Source organism: Salvelinus fontinalis, chromosome 5 (genome assembly GCF_029448725.1).
Source record: "Salvelinus fontinalis isolate EN_2023a chromosome 5, ASM2944872v1, whole genome shotgun sequence".
NCBI lineage: Eukaryota > Metazoa > Chordata > Actinopteri > Salmoniformes > Salmonidae > Salvelinus > Salvelinus fontinalis.
Genome location: NC_074669.1, coordinates 44,701,468 through 44,724,904, shown reverse-complemented (window position 1 = coordinate 44,724,904; position 23,437 = coordinate 44,701,468). Strand labels below are relative to the sequence as shown.

At 43.9% G+C, this 23,437-nt stretch overlaps 1 protein-coding gene across 2 annotated transcripts in view; it reads right to left on the bottom strand.

Annotated features, from left to right (window-relative positions):
- Window positions 1-1,967, bottom strand: part of LOC129855654 (discs large homolog 1-like protein) — a 203,074-nt gene extending 201,107 nt beyond the window's left edge. For both annotated transcript variants that reach the window (XM_055923540.1, XM_055923541.1), the window contains exon 1: window positions 1,373-1,967. In XM_055923540.1, the coding sequence (XP_055779515.1) occupies window positions 1,373-1,474 (102 nt within the window). In that variant the 5' untranslated portion in view covers window positions 1,475-1,967. The remainder of the gene's footprint in view (window positions 1-1,372) is intronic.
- Window positions 1,968-23,437: the final 21,470 nt, after the last annotated feature.

The window sequence follows — 23,437 nt, the reverse complement described above, 5'->3', positions numbered from 1 at the left end:
GCTCGTCCGGCTAGACGCCAGTCGAACTGAACCATGCTGATGCCTTTAGCCAGAGTGCTTTAGCCGGAGTGTTATGACATAAGACAGTGAGAGGGGTGAGGGGGAGGGATGGGAAAGGCAGGGAACCCCCCAGAGGAGAGGAACAGAGCGAGAGGTTGTTGCGTAATCAGCTGAAGTAGCTGTTTGGTTTACTGTGTGAGTTTTCTAAAGCGGATGACAACACAGGGAGAACATACACACACACACACACAAACGCACAAACATGTACAGAAATAGGAGATAGACAGTCCGATAGGAAGGCAGCAAAATAGATAAGATGGAGAATAATTGTTTTGGATGGTTTTAAGAGGCGCTATTAAGGGCATGGTAGCATGCTTTATGTGCATCAATATTATGACATGTTAATTATGATACAGCATGCATCTTACAGTACACGTGTACTTGGTTTGGCGAGCACATTGGGAGAGATACATTCTGTGTCTGCTTGACTTGATGCAGCACACTCAAAACCCACTAATCCCACGCGTGCGCACGCACGCGCACACACACACACACACACACACACACACACACACACACTGTCATATGTCAGTGTGTTAGGATTCAGCTTCAGTCTACATGACTGAACATGACTAAACTCCAACCAGATTAACAATGTGAGCTTCTTAAAGCGAGCACATCACTAGTGTGTGTTTGTGTGTGTGTGAGGGCACAGAGAGGAAATGCAAACATTATTTATGCTTGATGTGATCTTAAAAGAGGTAGCTATGAGGGTCTTAACACACACACACACACACACATACATGCACACACAGACACACACACACACACGGTGATTCCTTTTGCTCACAGACTGAGCAGCCTAACGAGCGCTGTAGGAGCATGTGCGTCAGCTCTGTTTGGGTTAACACAGCTCTGTTTGGCTTAACACAGCTCTGTTTGGCTTAACACAGCTCTGTTTGGCTTAACACAGCTCTGTTTGGCTTAACACAGCTCTGTTTGGCTTAACACAGCTCTGTTTGGCTTAACACAGCTCTGTTTGGGTTAACACAGCTCTGTTTGGGTCAACTCTTCCTCCATTTCTCCCTCACTCACACTCTCCATCTTTTTCTCCCTCTTTCCCTCTTTCTCTCGCTCCTTCTACACACATGGCAAATATTACACACAGACCCCATGTGGCTGACTATTACGGTACATTACACAGAGACTCCCTCTTACTCACACACACGTAAACAAATACTGACCACCATTCATCCATGCTTCCCTACATTACTGAGAGTATTCAGTCACATCACCAGACAGTGTGTGTGTGCGTGTGCGTGTGCGTGTGCGTGTGCGTGTGCGTGTGTGTGTGTGTGTGCTTGTCTCCTACCTTGCATCCGAACATAAGCGAGATGGTGCTGTTGGTGCATGCTACTTTACAGTGGCACAACATTGGTGTAAAACAATCCGAGTGCTTGATGCTGGGTGTCATAGTGTTGTCAGTGCCTGGGCACCTCCATCATGGTTTCTCTCTCTCTCTCTGCACACCCCCACCCCCACCCTCCCCACCCCCCGAGCCAGGAACCCTCTGTACAACTGTCAGTCTGTCACTCTGTCAGTCCTGGCTCTTCCTGCCTCCAGACTGCTCCCCTTGTCTCTTCTTCATCACAACCACCATCCTCATAATCCTTGTAGGCAGTCAAAGGTATAGGCAGTCTCTCGTTCTCTCCCTCCCTCCGTCCGTCTCTGTCCTTCCGTCTCCCCCGTCTCTCTCCTTACTTAGTACACTGCACAGCAGTCCCAGTTCTCTCTCTGTGAGCCCAGCTCAGCAATCAAAGTCTGTGTCTGTGCTTCTCACTCTACTTCTCTCTCGTTCCCTCACTCTCTGCTCGGCTGACTCGCGCTTTGCGTTGAGGCAGTCAGATCAATGAGCTCAGAGAGAGAGAGGGAAGAACCATGGTGGCGGAGAGAGGGAGAGAGAAAGAGAGCCCTGGGATGGAAGTGGAAGGAGGGGGGGGGGGGGGGGGTTGGGGCGTGTGTATTCTCGCTCATCCTGCGTTTCCACTCATTCCATCACTACCTCTCCACCTGCTGCAGTGGAGGCTCTGCCATGACTTGTGCACTCACTCACACACACACTCACAAAAACATGGGCAGCAAGCAAAGAGAGAGAGAGAGAGAGAGAGTGAGGGACTGTATATGAGGGGGAGGGGCTTATTACATAGTCCAGTCGACAGGACTGACCAAACAAACACACTGAACAACAGAGGAGAGGAACAGAGAGGAGAGGAGAGAGGGTAGATGAGGGGAAGGGGTTCATTACACAGACCAGTGGACAGAACTGACCCAACAAACAAACTGAACAACAGGAGAGGAGAAAGTCACCCAGGAAAGGGAGATGTGAGGTCAGCAGTCAAGAGAAACCTATCCACTCTTCAACCCGCTGCTGCCCAAAAGCATATCAAAGCAGCACACTCATAGTGAAATTAACCTCTCCCTATAGCACACACTGGAAGCCCGAAGAGTAGAAAGGAGAAAGAGAAAGGATGGAGAGGGAGAGGACTGCAGAGATATAGTGGACCCCTCAAATTGTCCACACAACCTTGGTGTAGTTAAACATGTTCAGCTACGCCTAGGGAGCTAAACCTAGATCTAGCCTTAGCCAGAATAACTCAAGTTACGGAAATGTGCAAGTACATGCCAGCAGGGCACCTTGGAGTTAATCCCTGCAGAAAGTTACAAGACTTAAGGAGCCTCCAAAGAGGCTGAACATTTTCATTTCTACATGGGGCTGGGCGATATACCGTATTTTACGATACACTGGTATTGATGCACGGACGTTGGGTTTTTAAGTCCATTTTTATAGCATTTGTTGTTCCTCAACCACGAGACACTTGAGTCCAGTCTCCATGATCAATGCCGCACATGCAACAATGTTGATAACAATGATGCTGTTTTCACTTTGCTTCTTAATATAAATCCCCTAGTGTTCTATAATTACACCAGTAGTTTGTGTTTCTCTAAACATCTGCAAACAGCTAGTTTCTCTGTCTTTAGAAAGTTTGGCCTAAATCTAGGTTAGCCACTAATGCTAATCGCTAGTTACCTGGCTAATAGCCTGTTATGGTGTAGACTTAAATCTTCATGTTGTTTGTGCAACAGTATCTTCAAAATCAAAAAGGAATCGACGGCTTGCAGTTGACGTACAACGCGTCCTGGCGGCCATGTTGGAAGACCACCGTATTAATTCTTCTGACAACAACAGCCGAGTGGCTACCCCAAACTGCATGACAACAGTGCCTAAAACTAGTTGATTCATCACCATGGTCATTTTCTGTAGATTATTTGGCTGCTTTAACAAGGCAGGACAGACAACAGAAAAACAAGATGTGTACAGATTACCCTCAATCATGAAACATCATTGGTGACATCAAGATAAGACTCAAGAACTGTCAGAAAGGCGAATAAACCTTTTTGCCTGTCAAGTCCTGAACCCTGACAGCTGTCAGTAACGGGTCTGCTACGATCATTTCATCACTGGTAAGTCAAGTCTGATTGATTTCGAGTTTAGTTTAGCTCTTAAGTGAACCAGGTGTTAATAACAACACTTAGTTAGTTAGCCAAAATGACCTATTAGATAGCTTGTAGTCTAGCAATTAGCATGTGTCGCGTGAGTTTAAAGTTTTGGGGAAGCTATTTTTCACCATCCCAAAAAATGTGTCTTTATAACAAAGGATTGCATGCCTCGATTGTCACAATTGCAGACAAATGGAATCATACTATTCCTAATGTTACGAGTAGATTGGATAGTGATAATTTAGGCTATTAGTAAGTGCGTAGTGGCATAGGTTTATAGGCTATATCAGGGACGTCTCCTTTGCACTGGAAAAATGTGGCGTGAGATAAACATGTCATGCAATTCTACCTTCACTTTATATAACTGGAGAAATTAGCAGAATCCTTTTTAATAAGATGGCAGCCTAGGCCTACTCTACTGACACTGACAACAATTCAATAAAAATGACCTTGTCTTGAACGCAACCATGTAATCTATGTCTATGAATCAAAATCAAATCAAATGTATTTATATAGCCCTTCTTAAATCGGCTGATATATCAAAGTGCTGTACAGAAACCCAGCCTAAAACCACAAACCGCAAGCAATGCAGGTGTAGAAGCACGGTGGCTAGGAAAAACTCCCTAGAAAGGTCAAAACCTAGGAAAAAACCTAGAGAGGAACCAGGCTATGAGGGGTGGCCAGTCCTGTTCTGGCTGTGCCGGGGGGAGATTATAACAGAACATGGCCAAGATGTTCAAATGTTCATAAATGACCAGCATGGTCAAATAATAATAATCACAGTAGTTGTCGATGGTGCAACAAGTCAGCACCTCAGGAGTAAATGTCAGTTGGCTTGTCATAGCCGATCATTGAGAGTATCTCTACCGCTCCTGCTGTCTCTAGAGAGTTGAAAACAGCAGGTCTGGGACAGGTAACACGTCCGGTGAACAGGTCAGGGTTCCATAGCCGCAGGCAGAACAGTTGAAACTGGAGCAGCAGCACGGCCAGGTGGACTGAGGACAGCAAGGAGTCATCATGCCAGGCATGGTCCTAGAGCTCAGGTCCTCAGAGAGAGAGAAAGAAAGAAAGAGAGAATTAGAGAGAGCATACTTAAATTCACACATGACATCGGATAAGACAGGAGTAATACTCCAGATATAACAGACTGACGCTAGCCCCCCGTCACATAAACTACTGCAGCATAAATAATGGAGGCTGAGAGAGGAGGGGTCAGGAGACACTGTGGCCCCATCCGATGATACCCCCGGACAGGGCCAAACAGGCAGGATATAACCCCACTCACTTTGCCAAAGCACAGCCCCCATACCACTAGAGGGATATCTTCAACCACCAACTTACCATCCTGAGACAAGGCCGAGTATAGCCCACAAAGATCTCCGCCACGGCACAACCCTGGGGGGGGGGGGGGGGGCCACGTCAGTGACTCAACCCACTCAAGTGACACACCCCTCCTAGGGATGGCATGGAAGAGCACCAGTAAGCCAGTGACTCAGCCCCTGTAATAGGGTTAGAGGCAGGGAATCCCAGTGGAGAGAGGGGAACCGGCCAGGCAGAGACAGCAAGGGTGGTTCGTTGCTCCAGAGCCTTTCCGTTCACCTTCACACTCCTGGGCAAGACTACACTCAATCATATGACCTACTGAAGAGATGAGTCTTCAGTAAAGACTTAAAGGTTGAGACCGAGTCTGCATCTCTCACATGGGTAGGGAGACCATTCCATAAAAATTGAGCTCTATAGGAGAAAGCCCTGCCTCCAGCTGTTTGTTTAGAAATTCTAGGGACAATTAGGAGGCCTGCTTCTTGTGACCGTAGCGTACGTGTAGGTATGTACGGCAGGACCAAATCGGAAAGATAGGTAGGAGCAAGCCCATGTAATGCTTTGTAGGTTAGCAGTAAAACCTTGAAATCAGCCCTTGCCTTAAACTTCTTGCCACTAGGGGGGTGCCATTTCGACATAGCACAAATTGGTCTCCAAATTAAACTGCCTCGTACTCAATTCTTGCTCGTACAATATGCATATTATTATTCATATTGGATAGAAAACACTCTCTAGTTTCTAAAACCGTTTGAATTATGTCTGTAAGTGAAACAGAACTCGACTTAGAGCACTTTTCCTATGTCTTTGTGAGAACGGCAAATTTTATCATCTGCTCTGAGACCTGTCTTTAACTTTGCCTTTCTATTGGTTGAGATGCACTGCATAAGCCTTCCCCTGGCTGTTAGCGAATAGGGAGAGTTGAAATGCAGTTTCTACACGGTTCAGAAAGTCTATAAATTGGTTGGAACCGAGGTGTCCGGCCTTTTGGGACTTCGCGCTGACGCAGAAAGGGTCTTGGCATGTCTTTTTAGAACCTCTGGTTTTAGCTCCTAGATGTATCCGGCTCTGTTTTTATTCGCTATAGGCTTTAAAGACATCATAATCTTGTTATTTTGAACCGAATTATACCAGTTTATGTCAGTATATTGCGATTTTCAGGTATTTATTTCCATGGCGCTGTAGGAACTTGGGTATCTCTCTCTCGAATGCCATTCTGTACTGCTAATTGCAACGTCAAAGGAAACATTCTCCAACCCAGCAACGATTCTTTTGGCCAACGGACACCTTTCCCAAGATTCTGATGGGAGTTCAGCTAATAGTAAGTACTATTTATGCTGATAAAACGTTGTTCTGTTGAAAAAGTAAAATGTATTAGACGCCATTATTTTCCGTGTAGCGTTGCGCTATCGCACCCTGTATTGCACCCAGTATTGCACAGTAAGGTTAATTTTACAAATGTAATTCAGCGATTGCATTAAGAACTAATTTGTCTTTCAATTGCTGTCCAACCTGTATTTTTTTATTCAAGTTTATGAATAGTTTTCGATAAGATTAGGTGCCTTTTCAAAATGGCGCCGGACAGATTGCTTGATTTTTTGCCCACTAAACACGTTGTGTAACCATGAATTGTGCGGCTAAATATGCACATTTTCGAACAAACTATATGCATTGTGTAATATGATGTTACAGGACTGTCATCTGAAGAATTCTGAGAAGGTTAGTGAAAAAATTAATAGCGTTTGGTGGTTTATAACGTTATTGCTATTTTTGGCTTGAATCAATGCTACTGTGTGACTGACTATTGTAGTAAGCTAAGATAACGCTATATTGTGTTTTCGCTGTAAAACACTTAGAAAATCTGAAATATTGTCTTGATTCACAAGATCTGTGTCTTTCAATTGCTGTACGCTGTGTATTTTTAAGAAATGTTTTATGATGAGTAATTAGCTAATACACGATGGTCTCTGTAGTTATTCTAGTCATTTTAGTGATAGTTGTGATGGGGGCTGCAATTGTAAACTATGATTTATACCTGAAATATGCACATTTTTCTAACAAAACCTATGCTATACAATAAATATGTTATCAGACTGTCATCTGATGAGGTTTGTTTCTTGGTTAGTGGCTATTTATATCTTTATTTGGTCGAATTTGTGATAGCTACTGATGCAGTAAGAAAATGGTGGAGTAAGAAAAGTGTTGTCTTTTGCTAACGTGGTTAGCTAATAGATTTACATATTGTGTCTTCCCTGTAAAACATTTAAAAAATCAGAGATGATGGCTTGAATCACAAGATCTGTATCTTTCATTTGGTGTCTTGGACTTGTGATTTCATGAACATTTTATTTTATGATATCCCTGTAACTTTAGGCTAGGCTATGCTAGTCAGCTTTTGTGATGGGGGGATCCCGGATCCGGGTTTGTGAGGCGTTAGAGGTTAACAGGAAGCCAGTGTAGGGAGGCTAGCACTGGAGTAATATGATCACATTTTATGGTTCTAGTCAGGATTCTAGCAGCCTTATTTAGCACTAACTGAAGTTTATTTAGTGCTTTATCCAGGTAGCCGGAAAGTAGAGCATTGCCGTAGTCTAAGCTAGAAGTAACAAAAGCATGGAAACATTTTTCTGCATCATTTTGGACAGAAGGTTTCTGAGTTTTGCAATGTTACGTAGATGGAAAAAAGCTGTCCTTGAAACAGTCTTGATATGTTCATCAAAGGAGAGATCAGGGTCCAGAGTAACGCCGAGGTCCTTCACAGTTTTATTTGAGACGACTGTACAACCATCAAGATTAATTGTCAGATTCAACAGAAGATCTCTTTGTTTCTTGGGACCTAGAACAAGCATCTCTGTTTTGTCCGAGTTTAAAAGTAGAACGTTTGCAGCCATCCACTTCCTTATGTCTGAAACACAGGCTTCTAGCGAGGGCAATTTTGGGGCTTCACCATATTTCATTGAAATGTACAGCTGTGTGTCATCCGCACTTTCAGCTATGAAAGTTAACATTATGTTTTCGAATGACATCCCCAAGAGGTAAAATATATAGTAAAAACAATAGTGGTCCTAAAACGGAACCTTGAGGAACCCACAAAATTTACAGTTACAAACCATTCACAGAGACAAACTGATATGTTTCTGACAGATAAGATCTAAACCAGGCCAGAACTTGTCCGTGTAGACCAATTTGGGTTTCCAATCTCTCCAAAAGAATGTGGTGATCGATGGTATCAAAGCAGCACTAAGGTCTAGGAGCACGAGGACAGATGCAGAGTCTCGGTCTGACGCCATTAAAAGGTAATTTACCACGTTCACAAGTGCAGTCTCAGTGCTATGATGGGGTCTAAAACCAGACTGAAGCATTTGCTGCGCAACAGCTTTTTCAAAAATGTTTGAGAGGAATGGAAGATTCGATATAGGCCGATAGTTTTTATATTTTCTGGGTCAAGGTTTGGCTTTTTCAAGAGAGGCTTTATTACTGCCACTTTTAGTGAGTTTGGTACACATTCGGTGGATAGAGAGCCGTTTATTATGTTCAACATAGGAGGGCCAAGCACAGGAAGCAGCTCTTTCAGTAGTTTAGTTGGAATAGGGTCCAGTATGCAGCTTGAAGGTTTAGAGGCCATGATTATTTTCATCATTGTGTCAAGATATATAGTACTAAAACACTTCAGTGTCTCCCTTGAGCCTAGGTCCTGGCAGAATTGTGCAGACTCAGGACAACTGAGCTTTGGAGGAATACGCAGATTTAAAGAGGAGTCCGTAATTTGCTTTTTACTGATTATGATCTTTTCCTCAAAGAAGTTCATGAATTTATCACTGCTGAAGTGAAAGCCATCCTCTCTTGGGTAATGCTGCTTTTTAGTTAGCTTTGCGACAGTATCAAAAATACATTTTCCTCAATTAAGTTGGAAAAAGAGGATGATCGAGCAGCAGTGAGGGCTCTTCGATACTGCACGGTACTGTCTTTCCAAGCTAGTCGGAAGACTTCCAGTTTGGTGTGACGCCATTTCCGTTCCCATTTTCTGGAAGCTTGCTTCAGAGCTCGGCTATTTTCTGTATACCAGGGAGCTAGTTTCTTATGACAAATGTTTTTAGTTTTTAGGGGTGCAACTGCATCTAGGGTATTGTGCAAGGTTAAAATGAGTTTCTCAGTTAGGTAGTTAACTGATTTTTGTCCTCTGACGTCCTTGGGTAGGCAGAGGGAGTCTGGAAGGGCATCAAGGAATCTTTGGGTTGTCTGAAAATTTATAGCACGACTTTTGATGCTCCTTGGTTGGGGTCTGAGCAGATTATTTGTTGCGATTGCGAACGTAATAAAATGGTGGTCCGATAGTCCAGGATTATGAGGAAAAACATTAAGATCCACAACATTTATTCCATGAAAAATGGTTCCTGGCTAAAAGGGATCCAGCTTTTGTCAAATTGTTAAAAGTAATTTTTGTGCATTTTAGCTAACCCTAACCCTTTTCCTAACCATAACCTAATTATCCTAACCTGCTGCCTAAATTCTCCCAATCTGCTACGAAATGTCAAATATGACGTTAAATTGACAAAAGCTGGATCGCTCCTAGCCATGACCATGAAAGGGGAGACGCAAATGGTAGAATGTGATGTCCATGTAGCCTGGAGGACAGTATTTTCCCCAAAAACTCCAGTGGTTATCATATACTCATAAGATTTTTGTGCATTTCAGCTAACCCTAATTGTCATTGATAACCCAATGATAACTTTATTCATAAGAGCAGGGAAAATGTATGTATGGACATTACAGCATATGACAAAGGTCTCGATAGGATATGACAACCTGCTGTGTTGGTTGTTCAAGCCCAGCAATAGATGTGATCTTTATATGACACTAAAACACCTAAATGAAATAAACCGAACCAAATAATTAAGAGCCCTGATGGTATAGGTGACCTGAAGAAGTGATATTCTAACATCAGGTGTGCTTTTCATTTGTTTATGAACTACTATAGGTTCACCAGCTGACCTCCATCAAGACACTCATGTCGACTGGATTCCCACCATGAAGATGAGCAATGCTGCAGCAGCATCAGTTTCTTCTTCTACTACTTTGCCCTTTTGCAGAAATGAATGGAGACATCCCTCAAATATACGAGATGGTTGCTATGCTGTGCTTTGGTCATTCTGAACGATTCTGTTGTGCCATTTGAGTAGAGCATCTTTACCTTGTCGTCATGAAAAAAGTGCCCCCTTAAACCGTATGAATATATAAAATGTCATTTGGAACGTGTAGAGACTATTGTTTATGATATTGTAAACATACTGTACTTGAAAAATATGCTATATTGTTGTATGGGTGAAAATGAAAAGTATTTTGTCATCTCTGCTTTCCCTAGCCCCGTTGAATAAAACGTATTTCTTATAGCCCAACTATTTTAAACACATTTAGCATAGACAATGTAATTGTTGTGGCAGTCTTAGGCAAACCATCTTCATTATCACATTGGCACCTCCAAGTGCCACTCAGACCCTCTTGGAGAAAAGTATCTGTCATTGAACTTGGCAATAGTATGTTTTAAGCTAAGGATCCCATCTCCAGCTTTCAGACATTTCAGATTACAAGGGTTGGATTTGCACCCAGAAATGTAATGTCAGCATGTACAAAATCGAGTATAATGATTAGCTTCATGTACATTGTCTAATGGCATCATTTTTAAAATGAGAACATACAGTTGAAGTCGGAATTTTACATGCACCTTAGCCAAATACATTTGGCTAATATATATACAAGAGAAATAATCCACAAATCATACAATACAACGGTATGTCTTGTCTTTATTGTAAAATGAATAATGACTCAAAAATCCATCGTTTCTGGGAATGCTATAAACTCCGGAAGTTGTGGGCAGAGCTAGAGCGTTGGCTGTTCGAAGAATTATATTGTAAACTTACTTTTAATCCGTCTCAATGCATATTTCAAGGCATATGGGGGTGTAGTGAGATATCGAATGGGCTGGACGATTCTCTTCTCATCACTCATCTTGAAAAAAACTGTCCTGTCTTTGGCATCAGTAAAGTGAAGACTGTTATCTTATCAAATCAATTTTCTGTAATTATTAATACGTGATTAAACTAATAATGTAAATGTAATTAACTAGGAAGTCGGGGCACCAAGGAAAATCTTCAGATTACAAAGTTATATTTTTCCTAATATAACTCTTCAGATATTTTAATATCTGAATAATTAGTCTTCTAATTAATTAATTATTCTTTACCTCACGTTAGTCTTATTCCAAATGTTGTAAATTATTGGTTATCTGCACGAACCCAGCCTTTACTATGAATCATCCATACACCAATTGTCTTAATCATTTATTTACTAACTAACTAAATAATCACAGAAATGCATAAACAAACAACACAGTAGATATGGTTACAAGGAAATGATAGGGGAGGTTCCCTAGTGGGCTAAGCCGATACGATGGCTTGGCTTACAAAAGGGAAGTGGGTGTGTACTGAAAAGGGCGGGAAAGACAAAAGAGTCACTACACAGTTGATAATTATATTAATTGAAATGCTAATCCTTTGCACATGAACGCTCACTCATTCGGGAATAATTGCAATCAATATATATTTACGCCCAGTGTGTCGTCATGATCTCTGTTGGAATCGGCAGTCTGTGGAGAGTCTGTTCATCAGAGCGTCTCTCTCTCTGCTTCCCTGAAGTCTTAGGTGGTTAGAATGGATACTTCAGAGTACGATTCAGAAATGTTCTCGTAGAATAGGTGTTTCGGCTGTTGTCGGTCTTCGCATCCCAGGTTGACATAATTTCTAGCTGCCAATGCTCCACGTGGTATGGTTAGGAATTCAACAACCATGGTAACCTTAGCGGACACTGGGGTTTTTGTGGTCTCTACTCAAACCTTTGCCCCCTTAGCTGACTGAAGTACGCATGGTCTATAGAGGATTTCTTCAGGAGGGGGTTTTATTCGAAACAGTAGAAAAGGGCTGTTCCATGATGCCAGAATATGTCTGTGCTCACGGGGGCGGGCCAATGACTTAGTTAAACTTTAAAGGGAATACAATACTTTCACATTAAAGGTTTAACATCATTTCACAAATAGTTTCATCTTTACTCATTCATTTTATACAAGTAGATGCAAACCCCATAATTGAGAAATGCCCATATTCAGAGATATAGTCATGTGTGTTTCCTGCCCTCTCTGAGGTCACCAAATGAAACACACGTGTCATACCCGTCCCTTAAGTGTCCACAGACCATTCCCACAAGTGGACATTTTGTATCAAATCCCTATTTTGGGGAATTAGGAGTTCGCCATGTGAAATCCTTTGTTCTCTCTATGTTTCTCTCTTCCTGCATGGCCAGGGAGAGATAGTCTCCTCCAGGAATTTACGACCTGAGATAACAGAACCTGGGTGTAGGAGAGAGAGAGAGAGGCAGGGGGAAGCCACTAGCTATACCCAAAAAGGGCCACGTCATGACAAAACATAAACTAAAAACGTGGAAATCAATGAATCAGGCATCATTAACACAATGGAACAATCTAATGATTTCTTATTGAAATACCATGGGCAACAAGTGGCAAACAATAATGCTGGCACTAGGGATGGGGGTGTGAGCATGCGAGTCTAGGCAGATGAGTTGTAGTCATTGTTTGTGTGCATCTGTACGTTGTTATTCATATGTATAAGTCTGGATATGGAGTGAGGGGAAAATAAAAGTTACAAGGCAAAGCTGTATTCAGAAGTGTGTGTGTGTGTGTGTTTGTGTATTCAGCACATTAAAACAATTACAGACATACACAGTATACAGTCCTCCTCTTTCTGATGACAGAGCTAGAAGATAGGAAGCAGGTGTGAGGAGATCCCAATCGCTGCTCTGGGCCTGTCAACCAATCAGCTTCTATCTAGATCACAGAGTGCTGAGCCACATTGATGCCACCACAGATACACACCCAGGGAGAGAGAGAGAGAGAGAAAAATAGAGAGAAAGATATATAAAATGAGAGAGAGAGAGAGAAGGAGAAATAACATCTCAACGAGAGACATCTCAGAGAAATCTTCCACCATCTCAGAAAAAAGGAAGGAGTTAGTTTAGTCCATCTCAGCACAACTTCCTCTCCTGTACCTCACAGGGTTTATAATCTTCTTACTCGGCAGAAATGTCCCTTGGGAAGTTTGTCTATTTCCACATGCAGAGGGAGAGAAAAGAATGGGCAGAAAGTTTGTCAAGTTTGCTTAATTAAAGCCTGGGTGTAAAATTCAATATCATAGAGGACATGCTTCACTTTGACAAATCTCTAAAATGTTGAGTACTAAATGGTATAGTGAAAAAGCCACACATTAGTCACGAGTTCCATACATTTAGCATGTAAGTTCATCAAGCAGAACTGTGATCATTGTCTTTCTACGGCTGTATTGTGAAGACTTGAATATATAGAATTATTTTAAATTATGCAGTATTATCCTACATAGCATTGAATTATGAATTACCCAGTGGAAGAGAGATGGGTGAAACACAGGCCTCTCATTCCCTCTATTTTCTTCTCTCCTTTTCCTCTCTTCTCTCCTCCCGCTTCCTTTCCCTCTCATCTCCCCTCCCTCAGTGGGCGAGTGACTGAGTGAATGAGATGTCATTCTAGATCACTCTCCTATCCATTTACTGCTGTGAGTGAGTGTGGTGTCCGTGTGTGGTTGGTCAGTGGAGGCCTCAGAGAAGGAAGTGGAGGACCAACCTACTCAAGGAATTTCAGAAAAATAAAAAACAAATAAAAACATTTAAAAAGTTATCCTTTTTAGATAAAACTATAGTAAACTAAATATATTCACATCACCAAAAACCTGATTAGAACACACTGTTTTGCAATGGTCTACAGTAGTCTCAACAGCACCTCTAGGGTATCACCACGTTATAGCGGGAGGACAGTAATTTTCCCGTCCTACATTGACTTCAATACAAAGCTTAGGAGGCTCGTGCTCCTCACCCCCTTCCATACACCTACATTGTAATTGTGGTGACTTCCAGAGGACGTCCTCCAACCAATCAAATCTTTTGCAGTATGAACTGACATCAAAGGATCAGCGAATGAACCTAATACCACGCATCTGTGATTCAAAATCTTGGTGAGTTGGTGACATTGTTGGATAGATTGAGATTGACATGAATAGCAATAGCTAGTTGAGCATTTTTAGGATATTATTCAATTCAATTTAGTTTCTTCAAACTACAGGATATGGAGGAGGTTGATTATTCAGTTGAAGTCGGAAGTTTACATACACCTTAGCCAAATACATTTAAACTCAGTTTTTCACAATTCCTGACAATTAATCATAGTAAAATGTCCCTGTCTTAGTTCAGTTAGGATCACCACTTTATATTAAGAATGTGAAATGTCAGAATAATAGTTGAGAGAATGATTTATTTCAGCTTTTATTTCTTTCATCACATTCCCAGTGGGTCAGAAGATGCACTGAGTTTGAAGGTAGGCCTTGAAAGACATAAAAATAAAGGAGAGCCGCACACTCTAGGAGCTCAGATGCAAAAATGTAATTACCAACGTTTCGACAGCCAAGCTGTCTTCATCAGGGTATAATTACGAACACAAATGGATAGCATACGATCATAGATTCATTTTAGACTACACAAGCTTACAAACAATTACAATGGCAAAGTCACAATAATCACAAGAATGGCTTCAGATCAAATAAATACATCCCCAGGTACACCTCCAGTCGACTCAAATGATGTAAATTAGCCTATCAGAAGCTTCTAAAGCCATGACATCATTTTCTGGAATTTTCCAAGCTGTTTATAGGCCCAGTCAACTTAGTGTATGTAAACTTCTGACCCACTGGAATTGTGATACAGTGAATTAGAAGTGCAATAATCTGTCTGTAAACAATTGTTGGAAAAATTACTTGTGTCATGCACAAACTAGATGTCCTAACTGACTTGCCAAAACTATAGTTTGTTAACAAGAAATTCATGGAGTGGTTGAAAAACGAGTTTCAATGACTCCAACCTAAGTGTATGTAAACTTCCGACTTTAACTGTATATGTCACGCCTGCTCCCGCTCTTCCCCCCTGGCGCTCGAGGGCGCCAGGCTGCCCTGCAGTACGCACTCTTGCTACCATCATTTACGCACACCTGCCTTCCCTCGTCACGCGCTTCAGCGATATTGGACTCACCTGGACTCACTCAATCACCTGTTTATTACCTCCCCTATATTTGTCAGGTCTCCAGCTCTGTTCCCCGCTGCTGCATTGTTTGTCATATGTCCGTGTTACCCGTGTGCTGATGCTGTTCCTGTCTTGTTCTATGTCTGTTCCCGAATAAATGTCTGACTCCCCGTACCTGCTTATCCTGTCCGACGTCGGCCCTTACACTATAACCCATCGGGAACAGAATAGAACAAACAACACAAGAATACACTCCTTCACATATCACTCCATACACTCCTACACTGTCACGACTTCCGCCGAAGTCGGCCCCTCTCCTTGTTCGGGTGGTGTTCGGCGGTCGAAGTCACCGGCTTTCTAGTCACCACCGATCCATGTTTCATTTTCGTTTTGTTTTGTCTGTATTACACACACCTGGTTTCAATTCCCATATCATGTTCCTTATTTAACCCTCTGGCATACCTTTCTGTTCTGTCCGTGATTGTTGGTGTCTTAGTGGTTGTTGTAGGTGTTAGTTTGTATTTTCCTTATTGAAATATTGCTTGTTTGTTTTATTGAGTAAACTCAGTTGTTTTGCTCTAAACTGTGTCCTGCGCCTGACTCCGCTACATTTCTGCACCCAATCACTGACAGAATCACGGACCTTTCAAATGGAGTCAGCAGGTGCAGCCAGTCCTTCTCTCCCAGTAGAGGAGCGCGTCCAGCAGCACGCAACCATGTTACAAAGTCTCGGGACAGCCATGGATCGCGTGCTGCAAACAATGGACAGATGGGAGAGAGGAGGCTTTTCTGTAAATCCTACATCATCACCACCGCCCGCACCTCAACCTACACCGATGTCCACCCCTCCTTTGTCAGGACCCAGTGGGATTCGACTCTCGCTCCCGGGAGCGTATGACGGAACAGCTGCCGGGTGCCAGGGGTTCCTACTCCAGCTGGAGCTCTACCTGGCAGCTGTTCAGCCGACCCCTTCGGGATGCGAGAGAGTGAGCGCCCTCATCTCCTGCCTGACTGGAAAAGCCCTGGAGTGGGCCAACGCCATCTGGGGAAGGGAAGGCCCGACTCTGGATGACTACGAGGACTTCTCCCGCCGCTTCCGGGCAGTTTTTGATCATCCACCTGAAGGGAGAGCGGCGGGAGAGCGATTGTTCCATCTGAGACAGGGGATGAGGAGTGCTCAAGAGTTCGCACTGGACTTCAGAACTCTGACCGCTCGTGCAGGATGGAATGAGCGGGCCCTGATCGACCACTACAGGTGTAGTTTACGAGAGGACGTTCGTAGGGAGCTAGCCTGCAGGGACACCACTCTCAACCTGGACCAGCTGGTGGACTTGTCTATCCGGCTGGATAACCTGTTGGCCTCCTGCGGACGTCCGGATCAGGGTCCGTCCGTTCCATTTCCCAGCACCTTGGATCCAACACCGATGGAGTTGGGAGGGGCTGCTATGAGGGGGGCCGGAGGGGGGACCATTCCCTGCACCAGCTGTGGCCGCAGAGGGCACACTGCTGGTCGGTGCTGGGGTGGTTCTCCAGGAATTCGAGGTAGCAGGCAGAGCACTGGTGGGTCATCTCAGGTGAGTAGGCACACAACTCACCCAGAGCCCCCTGTTGCACACATGTGGTTACCTATAGTATTTCCTGAGTTTTCCCCGCATTCCCAGCATAAGGCGCTAATAGATTCAGGCGCAGCTGGGAACTGTATTGACCGCTCCTTGGCACATAGATTAGGGATCCCTATTGTTCCTGTTGATGTTCCCCTCCCTGTACATGCCTTAGATAGTCGTCCTTTGGGGTCGGGGCTAAATAGGTAGGTCACTGCTCCCATTACTATGATAACGCAGGGGGGTCACGAGGAGAGAATTAGTCTCTTCCTGATCGACTCTCCTGCGTTTCCTGTTGTGTTGGGCCTTCCCTGGTTGGCCTCTCATGATCCTATTATTTCGTGGCAACAGAGGGCTCTCAAAGGATTGTCCTGTCAGTGTTCAGGGAGGTGTGTAGGTGTTTCTTTAGGTGCCACTATGGTGGAAAATCCAAACCAGGTTTCCACCATGCACATTCCCCCCGAATATGCCGATTTGACACTCGCCTTCTGTAAAAAGAAGGCGACTCAATTACCACCCCATCGACAGGGGGATTGTGCGATAAATCTCCAGGTAGGCGCTGCACTTCCCAGGAGTCACGTGTATCCTCTGTCACAGGAGGAAACGGCGGCTATGGAAACATATGTCGCCGAATCTCTGGGACAGGGATACATTCGGCCTTCCACTTCACCTGTCTCCTCGAGTTTCTTTTTTTGTGAAGAAGGATGGAGGTTTACGCCCGTGTATTGACTATCGAGGTTTAAATCAGATTACGGTAAAATACAGTTACCCGCTACCTCTCATCGCCAGTATGACAGAGTCATTGGAAAATTGGACCTCAAAAGCGCTTACAACCTGGTGAGGGGATCAGTGGAAGACGGCATTTAGTACCACTTTTGGGCACTATGATTACCTTGTCATGCCGTATGGGTTAATGAATGCTCCATCAGTCTTCCAATCCTTTGTGGATGAGATTTTCAGGGACCTGCACGCGCAGGGTGTAGTGGTGTATATAGATGACATTCTAATATACTCCACTACCCGCGCCGAGCATGTGTCCCTTGTGCGCAGGGTGCTTGGTCGACTGTTGGAGCATGACCTATACGTCAAAGCGGAAAAATGTCTGTTCTTCCAGCAGTCCGTCTCCTTTCTAGGGTACCACTTTTCCGCGTCAGGGGTGGAGATGGAAAATGACCGCGTTTCAGCCGTGCGTAATTGGCCGACTCCAACCACGGTAAAGGAGGTGCAGCAGTTCTTAGGTTTTGCCAACTACTACCGGAGGTTTATCCGGGGCTTTGGTCAGGTAGCGGCTCCCATTACCTCCTTGCTGAAGGGGGGACCGGTGTGACTGCAGTGGTCAGCTGGGGCGGACAAGGCTTTTGGTCACCTGAAGGCTCTGTTTACCTCGGCTCCCGTACTGGCTCATCCTGATCCCTCCTTGGCATTCATAGTAGAGGTGGACGCGTCCGAGGCTGGGATAGGAGCTGCGCTGTCTCAGCGCTCGGGTACGCCACCGAAGCTCCGCCCCTGTGCTTTCTTTTCGAAGAAGCTCTGCCCGGCGGAGCGAAACTATGATGTGGGGGACCGGGAGCTGTTGGCTGTTGTCAAGGCTCTGAAGGCATGGAGGCATTGGCTTGAGGGGGCTAAACACCCTTTCCTCATTTGGACTGACCACCGCAATCTGGAGTACATCCGTGTGGCGAGGAGAATGAACGCTCGCCAGGCAAGGTGGGCCATGTTTTTCACCTGCTTTGTTTTCACCCTATCCTACAAACCAGGTTCCCAGAACGTTAAGGCAGACGCACTGTCCCGGCTGTATGATACAGAGGAGCGGTCCACGGATCCCACTCCCATAATTCCAGCTTCTCGCCTGGTGGCACCGGTGGTATGGGAGGTGGACGCAGACATCGAGCGGGCGTTGGAGGAGACACGTGCAGTGTCCAGCTGGGAGTCTGTACGTTCCGTTTGATGTCCGCAATCGTTTGATCTGTTGGGCTCACACGTCACCCTCCTCTGGTCATCCTGGCATCGATCGGACGGTGCGCTGCCTTGCTAGGAAGTACTGGTGGCCCACTTTAGCTAAGGACGTGAGGGTTTATGTTTCCTCCTGTTCGGTATGCGCACAGTTCAAGGCACCTAGACATCTGCCCAGAGGGAAATTACAACCCCTTCCCGTTCCACAATGACCGTGGTCACACCTATCGGTGGATTTCGTGACGGATCTTCCCCCGTCGCGGGGTAACACCACGATCCTGGTCGTTGTGGATCGGTTTCCTAAGTCCTGCCGTCTCCTTCCTTTGCCCGGTCTCCCTACGGCTCTACAGACTGCGGAGGCCCTGTTCACCCACGTATTCCGGCACTACGGGGTGCCTGAGGATATAGTTTCTGATCGGGGTCCCCAATTCACGTCTAGAGTCTGGAGGGCGTTTATGGAACGCCTTGGGGTCTCGGTCAGCCTTACCTCAGGTTTCCACCCCGAGAGTAACGGGCAGGTGGAGAGAGTCAACCAGGATGTGGTGAGGTTTCTGCGGTCCTATTGCCAGGACCGGCCGGGGGAGTGGGTGGTTTACATCCCCTGGGCGGAGATGGCCCAAAACTCCCTCCGCCATTCCTCTACCAACCTATCACCGTTTCAGTGTGTGCTGGGTTATCAGCCAGTCCTGGCACCATGGCATCAGAGCCAGATCGAGGCTCCTGCGGTGGATGAATGGTTTCGGCACTTGGAGGAGACATGGAACACTGCCCATGTGCAGCTACAACGGGCCGGCAGGAGGCAAAAGGCGGGTGCCGACCGCCACCGCAGTGAGGCCCCGGTGTATGCACCGGGGGATCGGGTCTGGCTCTCGACCCGAAACCTGCCCCTTCACCTGCTCTGCCGGAAGCTGGGTCAGCGGTTTGTGGGGCCATTTAAAGTCCTGAGGAGACTGAACGAGGTTTGTTATACGTTACAACTCCCCTGATTATCGTATTAACCCCTCGTTCCATGTGTCTCTCCTCAGGCCGGTGGTGGCTGGTCCGCTCCAGCAGTCTGAGGTGCGGGAGGTTCCTCCGCCCCTCTGGACATCGAGGGGGTCCCGGCGTATACCGTACGAGCCATCATGGACTCAAGGCGTCGGGCGAGGGGCCTTCAGTACCTCGTGGAGTGGGAGGGGTACGGCCCGGAGGAGAGATGCTGGGTACCGGTGGAGGACATCCTAGATCCTTCATTGCTACAGGAGTTTCACCGTCTCCACCCGGATTGCCCTGCGTCCCGTCCTCCGGGTCGTCGTCAACGGGGGGGTACTTTCGCCGAAGTCGGCCCCTCTCCTTGTTCGGGTGGTGTTCGGCGGTCGACGTCACCGGCTTTTTAGTCACCACCGATCCATGTTTCATTTTCGTTTTGTTTTGTCTGTATTACACACACCTGGTTTCTATTCCCATATCATGTTCCTTATTTAACTTTTACTTGGTACTCATCCCGGATCCGGGAGCACCCTCATCAGTAAAAAAGCTGACTAGCATAGCCTAGCATAGCGCCACAAGTAAATACTAGCATCTAAATATCATGAAATCACAAGTCCAAGACACCAGATGAAAGATACACATCTTGTGAATCCAGCCATAATTTCTGATTTTTTTAATGTTTTACAGGGAAGACACAATATGTATTTCTATTAGCTAACCACAATAGCAAAAGACCCAACTTTTTTTTTTTCTCCACCATTTTTTTACTGCATAGGTAGCTACCACAAATTCGACCAAATAAAGATATAAATAGTCACTAACCAAGAAACAACTTCATCAGATGACAGTCTGAAAACATATTTATTGTATAGCATATGTTTTGTTCGAAAAATGTGCATATTTCAGGTATAAATCATAGTTTTACATTGCAGCCACCATCACAAAATCTCACCAAAGCAGCTAGAATAACTACAGAGACCAACGTGAATTACCTAAATACTCATCATAAAACATTTATAAAAAATACACAGCGTACAGCAAATGAAAGACAAAGATCTTGTGAATCAAGCCAATATTTCATATTTTTTAAGTGTTTTACAGCGAAAACACAATTTAGCATTATATGAGCTTACTACAATAGCCAACCACACAGCGGCATTGATTCATGCACGTTGGCGATAGCGAATAAACCAGCAAAAGATATTACATTTTTCACTAACCTTCTCAAAACTTCATCAGATGACAGTCCTATAACATCATATTACACAATACATATATTGTTTGTTCGAAAATGTGCATACTTAGCGGTAATAAATCGTGGTTATACAATGAGAATAGTATCCAAGCTGCAAACAAAATGTCGGGAGAAATCTTGGGAGAGGCACCTAATCTAATCAATAACTAATCATAAATTTCACTAAAAAATACAGGTTGGACAGCAAATGAAAGACAAATTAGTTCTTAATGCAATCGCTGTGTTAGATTTTTAAAATTAACGTTACTACGACATACAGCGTGCGTTAAAGCGAGACCTCACCGAAATTAATGGCGGAATAGTAGTTTTACATTTTTCAACAAAACAACGAATTAACATCATAAATAGTTCTTACTATTTGATGAGCTTCCATCAGAATCTTGTGCAAGTTGTCCTTTGTCCAGAAGAATCGTTGCTCGGTTGTAGATTGTCGTCTTCAACTTTGGAATTAGCAGCAAACATTAGCCATGTGACGAAGACGTGTCCAACTCACTATAACGCAGTGATAGCTACTGATGGAGTAAAAAAATGGTGGAGTAAAAAAAGTGGTGTCTTTTGCTAACGTGGTTAGCTAATAGATTTACATATTGTGTCTTCCCTGTAAAACATTTTAAAAATCAGAAATGATGGCTGGATTCCCAAGATGTGTATCTTTCATCTGGTGTCTTGGACTTGTGATTTAATGATATTTAGATGCTAGTATTTACTTGTGACGCTATGCTAGGCTATGCTAGTCAGCTTTTTTACTGATGGGGGTGCTCCCGGATCCGGGATTGTGATGAAGTAGAAGTTAATGAATAGGTTATGGTCCGGTTGAAATATTATCGATTATGTTTGTTAAAAACAACCTGAGGATTGATTATAAAAAACATTTGACATGTTTCTACGACCATTCCGGATACTTTTTGGAATTTGTCGAACGGAACGAGGCTGTAGTTTTCTGAACATAACGCGCAAACCAAATGGCGTTTTTTTGTGATAAAGTAATATTTATCGAACAAAAAGAACATTTGTTGTGTAACTGGGAGTCTCGTGAGTGCAAACATCCGAAGATTATCTAAGTTAAGCGATTAATTTTATTGCTTTTCTGACTTTCGTGACCAAGCTAACCAAGCTTATATAAGGCTAGCATTGAAAGCTACACTCACAAAAGCTTGGATTTCTTTCGCTGTAAAATATATTTTCAAAATCTGACATGATAGGTGGATTAACAACAAACTAAGCTGTGTTTTGGTATATTTCACTTGTGATTGCATGATTAGAAATATTTTTAGTAATATTTTTGCATTTGGCGCCCTGCAATTCTAGCGGTTGTTTAGGAAAGTGATCCCGTAAAAGGGATCCGTAGCGAAGAGAAGTTAATGATCTGCCTTTTGTCTGTACTTGGTCTGAAGTTCAAATGAATGCAGTTGATACATGTGCATGCAAATAGCAAACAACATGCTACACAAGAACTCACTACTGTAATGGTCCAGGTTACAAAGTGGCTCAGTGACTCATGTTTGCATCTCAATGTAAAAAAACAGTCTGCATGTTCCTCACAAAGAGGACAACTGATGCCACTGAGCGAGATGTCTGTGTCAGGAGGAAAATCTCCAGGTGGTATCCGATTTTAAGTGCATTGGAATCATACCTCTCTTAGGGCTAGGCCCCTTTTTTCTTAATTTCCCGTCAGAATGACATGCCAAAAGTAAACTCTCTGTTGCTCAGGCCCTGAAGCCAGGATATGCATATCATTTGTACCATTGGAAAGAAAACAGTTCAAAATAATGTAGGAGAATATAACACAATAGATATGGTAGGAGAAAATCCAAAGAAAAACCAACCAATTTTTTTTTTTTTACAGACCATGCTCTTACAATGGCAAGTATAAGGGCATACCGAAAATTAGCTCCCAGGATGCAATTCCTATGGCTTCCACAGAGTGTCAGCAGTCTATTTTCAAGGTTTAAAGCATGTAACTTCCAAAACGAAAAAATATCAGTTTTAGTACAGGGACACAGTCTTGGAAATTGTTTGCGCACACCATGAAGACAGGACGCACCTGCTAAAATCAGTTTCCTATTGAACATACTTCTTTCCGTAAGAAATGTTATAGTCTGATTACATTTTAGGGTATCTGAGGAGTAAATAGAAACATATTTTGACTTGTTGAAACAAAGTTTAGGAGTAGATTTTCAGATTCCTTTCTCTGCATGTTGAACGAGTGGATTACTCAAATTGATGGCGCCAACTAAACAGAATTTTTGGAATATAAAGAAAGATTTTATCTAACAAAACGACACTACATGTTATAGCTGGGACCCTTTGGATGACAAATCAGAGGAAGATTTTCAAAAAGTAAGTGAATATTTAATCGCTATTTGTGAATTTATGAATTTATGAATCCTGTGCCGGTGGAAAAATATTTTGATGTGCGGCGCCGTCCTCAAACAATTGCATGGCATGTTTTCGCTGTAATAGCTACTGTAAATCGGCCAGTGCAGTTAGACTAACAAGAATTTAAGCTTTCAACCGATATAAGACACTTATATGTACCTTAATGTTTAATATCCACGGAAGTTGTCCCGCTAGCGGCTAGGCTTATTAAAAAGCAGGGGAAAAAGGTAACTCAAAT